The sequence below is a fragment of the Cetorhinus maximus genome, unplaced genomic scaffold (genome assembly GCF_964194155.1).
Source record: "Cetorhinus maximus unplaced genomic scaffold, sCetMax3.hap1.1 HAP1_SCAFFOLD_3249, whole genome shotgun sequence".
NCBI lineage: Eukaryota > Metazoa > Chordata > Chondrichthyes > Lamniformes > Cetorhinidae > Cetorhinus > Cetorhinus maximus.
In genome coordinates, this window is record NW_027599169.1 from 18,489 (window position 1) to 30,463 (window position 11,975).

General features: G+C 58.8%; 1 protein-coding gene across 1 annotated transcript in view; it reads left to right on the top strand.

Annotated features, from left to right (window-relative positions):
- Window positions 1–11,975, top strand: part of LOC144677897 (dynamin-1-like protein) — a 28,644-nt gene extending 16,669 nt beyond the window's left edge. Inside the window, exons 12-16 of the mRNA XM_078537884.1 lie at window positions 529–627; window positions 3,786–3,926; window positions 6,281–6,390; window positions 7,551–7,710; window positions 11,831–11,975. Coding sequence (XP_078394010.1) covers window positions 529–627; window positions 3,786–3,926; window positions 6,281–6,390; window positions 7,551–7,710; window positions 11,831–11,887 — 567 coding nt within the window. The 3' untranslated portion in view covers window positions 11,888–11,975. The remainder of the gene's footprint in view (window positions 1–528; window positions 628–3,785; window positions 3,927–6,280; window positions 6,391–7,550; window positions 7,711–11,830) is intronic.

Genomic DNA, 11,975 nt, shown 5'->3' on the forward strand with positions numbered 1-11,975 from the left:
CTGTGTGTGTGTGTCTGTCTGTGTGTGTGTGTCTGTCTGTGCGTGCGTGTCTGTCTGTGCGTGCGTGTCTGTCTGTGCGTGCGTGTCTGTCTGTGTGTGTGTGTCGGTCTGTGTGTGTGTCTGTCTGTGTGTGTGTCTGTCTGTGTGCGTGTCTGTGTGTGCGTCTGCACCTGTGCATGCGTGTGCGAGTGTGTGTGTACACCCATTTTACTTATTCTGGGAGTGTGGGCATTGCTTGCATGGCCAGCATTTCTTGCCCAGCCCTAGCTGAGCTTGAGAAGGTGGTGGTGAGCTGGCTGGACCTGGTAGAACCCAAACTGAACATGGGTGAGCAGTTAGGGTAGAAGCAAACACTAGTGTTTGTTTCTACACGTGTGGCGTGGTGTTGCGCGCGAGGCTGTGAGCAGGTGTGTGCGTGGGGCTGTGCATGTGCAGGTGTGTGCACACAGACTGTTGTGGGTATGCAGGATGAGAGTGTGTCCACAGTCTGTGGGTAAACTCAACCTCCCGTATCTATTATTTCTCCAGGTTCACAACCTTGTTGCCATTGAGTTAGCGTACATTAACACCAAGCACCCAGACTTCAGTGATGCTGCAATGGTGTCAGCCTCAGTAAACAGCTCCCAGGTACTTACTATTGGATCCTTGTGTTCAGCTAGCTGGGGAACATGGTGTATAAGGAGCTATCTTCATAAATCTTCAGGCTCAGTATGATGGGCCCTGCCTCCTGCCTGTCCCTGTTCCCCCGTGGGGGAATCACAGACACAGACCCACGTCCCGTCACCGTGTGGGGGAATCACAGACACAGACCCGCGTCCCGTCACCGTGTGGGGGAATCACAGACACAGGCCCACGTCCCGTCACCGTGTGGGGGAATCACAGACACAGACCCGCGTCCCGTCACCGTGTGGGGGAATCACAGACACAGGCCCACGTCCCGTCACCGTGTGGGGGAATCACAGACACAGACCCGCGTCCCGTCACCGTGTGGGGGAATCACAGACACAGGCCCACGTCCCGTCACCGTGTGGGGGAATCACAGACACAGGCCCGCGTCCCGTCACCGTGTGGGGGAATCACAGACACAGGCCCACGTCCCGTCACCGTGTGGGGGAATCACAGACACAGGCCCACGTCCCGTCACCGTGTGGGGGAATCACAGACACAGACCCGCGTCCCGTCACCGTGTGGGGGAATCACAGACACAGACCCGCGTCCCGTCACCGTGTGGGGGAATCACAGACACAGACCCGCGTCCCGTCACCGTGTGGGGGAATCACAGACACAGACCCGCGTCCCGTCACCGTGTGGGGGAATCACAGACCCGCGTCCCGTCACCGTGTGGGGGAATCACAGACCCACGTCCCGTCACCGTGTGGAGGAATCACAGACACAGACCCGCGTCCTGTCACCGTGTGGGGGAATCACAGACACAGACCCGCGTCCCGTCACCGTGTGGGGGAATCACAGACACAGACCCGCGTCCCGTCCCCGTGTGGGGGAATCACAGACCCGCGTCCCGTCCCCGTGTGGGGGAATCACAGACCCGCGTCCCGTCACCGTGTGGGGGAATCACAGACCCGCGTCCTGTCACCGTGTGGGGGAATCACAGACCCGCGTCCCGTCACCGTGTGGGGGAATCACAGACCCGCGTCCCATCACCGTGTGGGGGAATCACAGACCCGCGTCCCATCACCGTGTTGGGGGAATCACAGACCCGCGTCCCATCACCGTGTGGGGGAATCACAGACCCGCGTCCCGTCACCGTGTGGGGGAATCACAGACACAGACCCGCGTCCCATCACCGTGTGGGGGAATCACAGACACAGACCCGCGTCCCGTCACCGTGTGGGGGAATCACAGACCCGCGTCCCGTCACCGTGTGGGGGAATCACAGACACAGACCCGCGTCCCGTCACCGTGTGGGGGAATCACAGACCCGCGTCCCGTCACCGTGTGGGGGAATCACAGACCCGCGTCCCGTCACCGTGTGGGGGAATCACAGACCCGCGTCCCGTCACCGTGTGGGGGAATCACAGACCTGCGTCCCGTCACCGTGTGGGGGAATCACAGTCCCGCGTCCCGTCACCGTGTGGGGGAATCACAGACCCGCGTCCCGTCACCGTGTGGGGGAATCACAGACACAGACCCGCGTCCCGTCACCGTGTGGGGGAATCACAGACACAGACCCGCGTCCCGTCACCGTGTGGGGGAATCACAGACCCGCGTCCCGTCACCGTGTGGGGGAATCACAGTCCCGCGTCCCATCACCGTGTGGGGGAATCACAGACCTGCGTCCCGTCACCGTGTGGGGGAATCACAGACCCGCGTCCCGTCACCGTGTGGGGAATCACAGACACAGACCCGCGTCCCGTCACCGTGTGGGGGAATCACAGACACAGACCCGCGTCCCGTCACCGTGTGGGGGAATCACAGACACAGACCCGCGTCCCGTCACCGTGTGGGGGAATCACAGACCCGCGTCCCGTCACTGTGTGGGGGAATCACAGACACAGACCCGCGTCCCGTCACCGTGTGGGGGAATCACAGACCCGCGTCCCGTCACCGTGTGGGGGAATCACAGACCCGCGTCCCGTCACCGTGTGGGGGAATCACAGACCCGCGTCCCGTCACCGTGTGGGGGAATCACAGACCCGCGTCCCGTCACCGTGTGGGGGAATCACAGACCCGCGTCCCGTCACCGTGTGGGGGAATCACAGACCTGCGTCCCGTCACCGTGTGGGGGAATCACAGACACAGACCCGCGTCCCGTCACCGTGTGGGGGAATCACAGACACAGACCCGCGTCCCGTCACCGTGTGGGGGAATCACAGACACAGACCCGCGTCCCGTCACCGTGTGGGGGAATCACAGACCCGCGTCCCGTCACTGTGTGGGGGAATCACAGACACAGACCCGCGTCCCGTCACCGTGTGGGGGAATCACAGACCCGCGTCCCGTCACCGTGTGGGGGAATCACAGACACAGACCCGCGTTCCGTCACCGTGTGGGGGAATCACAGACACAGACCCGCGTCCCGTCACCGTGTGGGGGAATCACAGACCCGCGTCCCGTCACCGTGTGGGGGAATCACAGTCCCGCGTCCCGTCACCGTGTGGGGGAATCACAGACCTGCGTCCCGTCACCGTGTGGGGGAATCACAGACCCGCGTCCCGTCACTGTGTGGGGGAATCACAGACACAGACCCGCGTCCCGTCACCGTGTGGGGGAATCACAGACCCGCGTCCCGTCACCGTGTGGGGGAATCACAGACCCGCGTCCCGTCACCGTGTGGGGGAATCACAGACCCGCGTCCCGTCACCGTGTGGGGGAATCACAGACCCGCGTCCCGTCACCGTGTGGGGGAATCACAGACCCGCGTCCCGTCACCGTGTTGGGGGAATCACAGACCCGCGTCCCATCACCGTGTGGGGGAATCACAGACCCGCGTCCCGTCATCATGTGGGGGAATCACAGACACAGACCCGCGTCCCGTCACCGTGTGGGGGAATCACAGACCCGCGTCCCGTCACCATGTGGGGGAATCACAGACACAGACCCGCGTCCCGTCACCGTGTGGGGGAATCACAGACACAGACCCGCGTCCCGTCACCGTGTGGGGGAATCACAGACCCGCGTCCCGTCACCGTGTGGGGGAATCACGGTTCTGCATGGTGATGATGCCGGGTTGATATTATCTGTGTGAGTGGGAGCTCCTGCTCCGCACTGGGTGTTGCGTTACTGTCTGAAGCAATTGCTGTTCTGATTTCTCTGTGTCTCCTCAGTCTGAGGTTCCCCAGGACGGATCCCGGAAATGGAAGGTGGAGAAAGTGGAAGAGAGGTTGCCTGAGGAGAAATCGAGGAATTCCTCGGGCTCCACGTTCTCCAGTCCCAGCAAAGGACACGCCGTGAACCTGCTGGATGCGGTTTGTACCAGGGTGGATAGTGGGGCACGGAGCGGAGAGTGGGAGGGAGGGAGGGAGGCTGCGGGGGGGTCGGGAGGGAGGCTGCGGGGGGGTCGGGAGGGAGGCTGCGGGGGGGATGGGAGGGAGGCTGCGGGGGGGATGGGAGGGAGGCTGCGGGGGGGTCGGGAGGGAGGCTGCGGGGGGGACGGGAGGGAGGCTGCGGGGGGGACGGGAGGGAGGCTGCGGGGGGGACGGGAGGGAGGCTGCGGGGGGGTCGGGAGGGAGGCTGCGGGGGGGTCGGGAGGGAGGCTGCGGGGGGGATGGGAGGGAGGCTGCGGGGGGGACGGGAGGGAGGCTGCGGGGGGGTCGGGAGGGAGGCTGCGGGGGGGATGGGAGGGAGGCTGCGGGGGGGTCGGGAGGGAGGCTGCGGGGGGTCGGGAGGGAGGCTGCGGGGGGGTCGGGAGGGAGGCTGCGGGGGGGATGGGAGGGAGGCTGCGGGGGGGACGGGAGGGAGGCTGCGGGGGGGATGGGAGGGAGGCTGCGGGGGGGTCGGGAGGGAGGCTGCGGGGGGGATGGGAGGGAGGCTGCGGGGGGGTCGGGAGGGAGGCTGTGGTGCTGCATTAACAGTGTGGGGGGTGTTGGGAAATGTGGGATTGTGTGGGGAGGGGTCTCAGACTCTTGTGTGTGTGTGAGGGGCTCGTGGGGAGGGTCTCAGACTCCCCTGTGTGTGTGTGTGTGTGTGTGTGTGTGTGTGTGTGAGGGGCTCGTGGGGAGGGTCTCAGACTCCCCTGTGTGTGTGTGTGTGTGTGTGTGTGTGTGTGTGTGTGTGTGTGAGGGGCTCGTGGGGAGGGTCTCAGACTCCCCTGTGTGTGTGTGTGTGTGTGTGTGTGTGTGTGTGAGAGGGGCTCGTGGGGAGGGTCTCAGACTCCCCTGTGTGTGTGTGTGTGTGTGTGTGTGTGTGTGTGTGAGGGGCTCGTGGGGAGGGTCTCAGACTCCCCTGTGTGTGTGTGTGTGTGTGTGAGAGGGGCTCGTGGGGAGGGTCTCAGACTCCCCTGTGTGTGTGTGTGTGTGTGTGTGTGTGAGAGGGGCTCGTGGGGAGGGTCTCAGACTCCCCTGTGTGTGTGTGTGTGTGTGTGTGTGTGTGTGTGAGGGGCTCGTGGGGAGGGTCTCAGACTCCCCTGTGTGTGTGTGTGTGTGTGTGAGAGGGGCTCGTGGGGAGGGTCTCAGACTCCCCTGTGTGTGTGTGTGTGTGTGTGTGTGTGAGAGGGGCTCGTGGGGAGGGTCTCAGACTCCCCTGTGTGTGTGTGTGTGTGTGTGTGTGTGTGTGTGAGGGGCTCGTGGGGAGGGTCTCAGACTCCCCTGTGTGTGTGTGTGTGTGTGTGTGTGTGTGTGTGTGTGTGTGTGAGAGGGGCTCGTGGGGAGGGTCTCAGACTCCCCTGTGTGTGTGTGTGTGTGTGTGTGTGTGTGTGTGTGAGGGGCTCGTGGGGAGGGTCTCAGACTCCCCTGTGTGTGTGTGTGTGTGTGTGTGTGTGTGTGTGTGTGTGTGTGTGAGAGGGGCTCGTGGGGAGGGTCTCAGACTCCCCTGTGTGTGTGTGTGTGTGTGTGTGTGTGTGTGTGTGAGAGGGGCTCGTGGGGAGGGTCTCAGACTCCCCTGTGTGTGTGTGTGTGTGTGTGTGTGTGTGTGTGTGTGTGTGTGTGTGTGAGGGGCTCGTGGGGAGGGTCTCAGACTCCCCTGTGTGTGTGTGTGTGTGTGTGTGTGTGTGTGTGTGTGTGAGAGGGGCTCGTGGGGAGGGTCTCAGACTCCCCTGTGTGTGTGTGTGTGTGTGTGTGTGTGTGTGTGTGTGTGTGAGGGGCTCGTGGGGAGGGTCTCAGACTCCCCTGTGTGTGTGTGTGTGTGTGTGTGTGTGTGTGTGAGAGGGGCTCGTGGGGAGGGTCTCAGACTCCCCTGTGTGTGTGTGTGTGTGTGTGTGTGTGTGTGTGTGAGGGGCTCGTGGGGAGGGTCTCAGACTCCCCTGTGTGTGTGTGTGTGTGTGTGTGTGAGAGGGGCTCGTGGGGAGGGTCTCAGACTCCCCTGTGTGTGTGTGTGTGTGTGTGTGTGTGTGTGTGTGTGTGAGGGGCTCGTGGGGAGGGTCTCAGACTCCCCTGTGTGTGTGTGTGTGTGTGTGTGTGTGTGTGTGTGAGAGGGGCTCGTGGGGAGGGTCTCAGACTCCCCTGTGTGTGTGTGTGTGTGTGAGAGGGGCTCGTGGGGAGGGGGTCAGACTCCCCTGTGTGTGTGTGTGAGGGGCTCGTGGGGAGGGGGTCAGACTCCCCTGTGTGTGTGTGTGAGGGGCTCGTGTGCACCAGGCCGGTTTTAACTCCCCTCCTGTACCTTGCAGCCGGTTCCGGTCTCGCGTCGGCTCAGTTTGAGGGAGCAGCGTGACTGCGAGGTCATCCAGCGTCTCATCAAATCCTACTTTCTCATCGTCCGCAAGACGATCCAGGACAGGTGAGTACCCACCCTCTCTCCCAGTCCCTCCCTCACGCCCCTGCTCCTCGGTCTGCTCCCCCCACAGTGTCTCAGAGCACACAGCAGCGGCCCTCACCTTTCCCAGGGATTCATGCTCCTGGGGGACCTGCTGAGCTCCCCTGGTCCTTCCGAGCGTTTGATCCAAAGGCACTGATGCTCCCAGGGAATCAGCATCAAGGCACCTCACCCAAAGATGCGTTCTCCGAAAGGATTTATCTGATGAGGAGAGATTGGCCAGACTGGGCCTGTATCCATTGGAGTTTCGAAGAACGAGAGGTGATCTGATTGAAACAGATAAGATCCTGAGGGGACTTGACAGTGTGGATCCCGTGAAAGTTCCCCCTTGAGGCTACGACTGGGACGAGGGGGCACAGTTTAAAATTACGGGGCCGCCCATTTCAGACGGAGATGAGAACACATTTATTCCCTGAGTGTCCAGAGCCCTTTGGACCTCTCCTCCCCAGAGAGTGATTCCTGACCAACAAGGGAGGCGCCAAGGTTACCAGGGGTAGGGAGAAGGTGAGGCTGAGGCCAAAATCTGATCAGCCAGGATCTTACTGAATGGCACAGCAGGCTCGAGGGGCCTCCTCCTGCTTCTAATTCGTCTGCTTGTGTAGCAGGAGGGTCGGTAGCCCAGAGGGAGGGAGGGACACAGATTGAAGAGAATCGGTAAAAGATCCAGAGGGGGTGGGAGAGATGAGGAGAATGTTTTTGACCCAGCGAGTTGTTGTGATCTGGAAGGCGCTGCCTGAAAGGGCGGTGGGAGCAGATTCAATAGGAACGTTCAAAATGGGGGGAATTGGAGAAATACTCGATTCACAGGGTGTGGGGGGGGAAAGAGCAATGGAAGTGGGGTGAATGGGAGAAAGCTTTCCAAGAGCCAGCATAGGCACGATGGGCTGAATGGCCTCCGGGACCGTGACCATGGATACTGGGGGTTAAGGGCGGAAGGCAGAGTGCCCAAGCCCAGTCCTGTCTGACTGTGCGTGTACACAGATCCACAGCCCAACCTTTCAGCCTCAGTACCACACTCCAGACAGGCAGACAGATCACGAAGACGCCCCCAGTGTCAGGGCCCTTCCTGCACAGGTAGATCATCATGGGGCTGGACTGATCTTGTTCCTGCTTCTGTTTCGCAGTGTTCCCAAGACAGTGATGCATTTCCTGGTCAATCACGTGAAGGATAACTTGCAGAGTGAGCTGGTTGGACAGCTGTACAAGTCTCAGCTCCTGGACGCACTGCTGACTGAGTCTGAGGACATGGCAGCCCAGCGCACAGAGGCTGCAAACATGTTAAAGGTAAGGCCCCCGGGGAGGATAACCCAGCGCTCAGGTCTCTACAGGGCTTCCTTCACCTCACTACTTTCACCAAGTGCCTTGCCTTTTGTCTCTACCATTCCCTGAGGTCACAGCTTTCTCTCGATCGGAGCTTGTATCACTTCCTCTACAGAACACCTCACCATGTGCCTGAGACACCGAACACAGCCAGCTCTCACACTGTTCACAGTCAAACACAACCAGCTCTCTCACTGTTCACAGTTAAACACAACCAGCTCTCCCACTGTTCACAGTTAAACACAACCAGCTCTCTCACTGTTCACAGTTAAACACAACCAGCTCTCTCACTGTTCACAGTCAAACACAACCAGCTCTCACACTGTTCACACAGTCAAACACAACCAGCTCTCACTGTTCACACAGTCAAACACAACCAGCTCTCTCACTCTTCACACAGTCAAACACAACCAGCTCTCTCACTCTTCACACAGTCAAACACAGCCAGCTCACACACTGTTCACAGTCAAACACAGCCAGCTCACACACTGTTCACAGTCAAACACAGCCAGCTCACACACTGTTCACAGTCAAACACAGCCAGCTCACACACTGTTCACAGTCAAACACAGCCAGCTCACACACTGTTCACAGTCAAACACAACCAGCTCTCACTGTTCACAGTCAAACACAGCCAGCTCTCTCACTCTTCACACAGTCAAACACAGCCAGCTCTCACTGTTCACAGTCAAACACAACCAGCTCTCACTGTTCACAGTCAAACACAACCAGCTCTCTCACTCTTCATACACTCAAACACAGCCAGCTCTCACACTGTTCACAGTCAAACACAACCGGCTCTCTCACTGTTCACAGTCAAACACAACCAGCTCACACACTGTTCACAGTCAAACACAACCAGCTCTCACTGTTCACAGTCAAACACAGCCAGCTCTCTCACTCTTCACAGAGTCAAACATAGCCAGCTCTCTCACTCTTCACACAGTCAAACACAACCAGCTCTCTCATTCTTCACACAGTCAAACACAGCCAGCTCACACACTGTTCACAGTCAAACACAGCCAGCTCACACACTGTTCACAGTCAAACACAGCCAGCTCACACACTGTTCACAGTCAAACACAACCAGCTCTCACTGTTCACAGTCAAACACAGCCAGCTCTCTCACTCTTCACACAGTCAAACACAGCCAGCTCTCACTGTTCACAGTCAAACACAACCAGCTCTCACTGTTCACAGTCAAACACAACCAGCTCTCTCTCTTCATACACTCAAACACAGCCAGCTCTCACACTGTTCACAGTCAAACACAACCGGCTCTCTCACTGTTCACAGTCAAACACAACCAGCTCACACACTGTTCACAGTCAAACACAACCAGCTCTCACTGTTCACAGTCAAACACAGCCAGCTCTCTCACTCTTCACACAGTCAAACACAGCCAGCTCACACACTGTTCACACAGTCAAACACAACCAACTCTCACTGTTCACAGTCAAACACAACCAGCTCTCACTGTTCACAGTCAAACACAACCAGCTCTCTCACTGTTCACAGTCAAACACAGCCAGCTCTCACTGTTCACAGTCAAACACAGCCAGCTCTCACACTCTTCACACAGTCAAACACAGCCAGCTCTCACACTCTTCACACAGTCAAACACAACCAGCTCACAGACTATTCACACAGTCAAACACAGGCAGCTCACACACTCTTCACACAGTCAAACACAGCCAGCTCACACACACTTCACACAGTCAAACACAGCCACCTCACACACTGTTCGCACAGTCAAACACAGCCAGCTCATACAGTCAAACACAGACAGCTCTCACACTGTTCACAGTCAAACACAGGCAACTCACACACTGTTCACACAGTCAAACACAGCCAGCTCACACACTGTTCACACAGTCAAACACAGCCAGCTCACACACTGTTCACAGTCAAACACAGCCAGCTCTCACACTGTTCACAGTCAAACACAGGCAACTCACACACTGTTCACACAGTCAAACACAACCAGCTCACACACTGTTCACAGTCAAACACAGCCAGCTCTCTCACTGTTCACACGGTCAAACACAGCCAGCTCACACACTGTTCACAGTCAAACACAGCCAGCTCTCACTGTTCGCACAAACACAACCAGCTCACACACTGTTCACAGTCAAACACAGCCAGCTCACACACTGTTCACACAGTCAAACACAGCCAGCTCTCTCACTGTTCACAGTCAAACACAACCAACTCACACACTGTTCACAGTCAAACACCGCCAGCTCTCACACTGTTCACACGGTCAAGCAGAGCCAGCTCTCACACTGTTCACAGTCAAACACAACCAGCTCTCACACTGTTCACACAGTCAAACACAGCCAGCTCTCACACTGTTCACAGTCAAACACAGCCAGCTCACTCACTGTTCACAGTCAAACACAGCCAGCTCACACACTGTTCACACAGTCAAACACAGCCAGCTCACACACTGTTCACAGTCAAACACAGCCAGCTCTCACACTGTTCACAGTCAAACACAGGCAACTCACACACTGTTCACACAGTCAAACACAACCAGCTCACACACTGTTCACAGTCAAACACAGCCAGCTCTCTCACTGTTCACACGGTCAAACACAGCCAGCTCACACACTGTTCACAGTCAAACACAGCCAGCTCACACACTGACAGCGACAGTGCGGCGCTCCCTCAGTACTGACCCTCCGACAGTGCGGCGCTCCCTCAGCACTGACCCTCCGACAGTGCGGCGCTCCCTCAGCGCTGACCCTCCGACAGTGCGGCGCTCCCTCAGCGCTGACCCTCAGACAGTGCGGCGCTCCCTCAGCGCTGACCCTCCGACAGTGCGGCGCTCCCTCAGCGCTGACCCTCCGACAGTGCGGCGCTCCCTCAGCACTGACCCTCCGACAGCGCGGCGCTCCCTCAGCACTGACCCTCCGACAGTGCGGCGCTCCCTCAGCACTGACCCTCCGACAGTGCGGCGCTCCCTCAGCGCTGACCCTCAGACAGTGCGGCGCTCCCTCAGCACTGACCCTCCGACAGTGCGGCGCTCCCTCAGCACTGACCCTCCGACAGTGCGGCGCTCCCTCAGCGCTGACCCTCAGACAGTGCGGCGCTCCCTCAGCACTGACCCTCAGACAGTGCAGCGCTCCCTCAGCGCTGACCCTCAGACAGTGCAGCGCTCCCTCAGCGCTGACCCTCAGACAGTGCGGCGCTCCCTCAGCACTGACCCTCAGACAGTGCGGCGCTCCCTCAGCACTGACCCTCAGACAGTGCAGCGCTCCCTCAGCGCTGACCCTCCGACAGTGCGGCGCTCCCTCAGCACTGACCCTCAGACAGTGCAGCGCTCCCTCAGCGCTGACCCTCAGACAGTGCGGCACTCCCTCAGCACTGACCCTCCAACAGTGCGGCGCTCCCTCAGCGCTGACCCTCAGACAGTGCGGCGCTCCCTCCGTCCCACACAGCAAGGATCAGGACGGATTATGATGCTCGGGATTGGTGCTCAATTCCATGGCAGCCTGACCCTGAGATGAGAGTTGATGCAAGGAGCCACACTGGCTATGTGTGTGCAGCAGGAGGATCCCTGATACCCTCCCTATTCTTGATTGAACACTTTAGATCCTGAGGGGTCCTGAGAGGATGGATGTGGAGAACCTGAAACTGGAAATAAGGGGCCGCCCATTTAAAACAGTGATGAGAAATATATCTCTTGAGGGTTGTGATCTCTCCTCCTGAACAGGCGGTGGAAGCAGAGTCTTTGAATACTTTTCAGGTAGAGGTGGATAGATCCTTGATGAACAAGGGGGTGAGAGGTTACCTGGAGTAGGCAGGAATGTGAGGTTGAGGTTACGTTCAGATCAGCCACGATGATATTGAATGGAGGAGCAGAGCTCGAGGGGCTGAGCGGCCTCTTCCTGTTGCTAATACACATGTTCTCTGCTGATTTCGGCAATCTCCCTCAGCGCAGGCATTGTAATGGACCTCAGCACAGGAAGGGGCTTTCCTCCTGAGTGTGACCTGCCTCCTCTTCCCCCTCAGCAATGGAAATCTGGAACAGCAGCAGCATTTCTAACTAAAGGATGTGTCTTTCTTGCTTTCCCCACAGGCCCTTCAGCGAGCGAGCCAGATAATCTCGGAGATCAGAGAGACCCAGCTGTGGTAGCACGCGGGTTACTGCGGGCGAGAGCCCTGAACCAGCTGGCTGGACGGAGAGTGTGTGAGCCCCTCCTCCCCGTCACTCTGTACCTGTC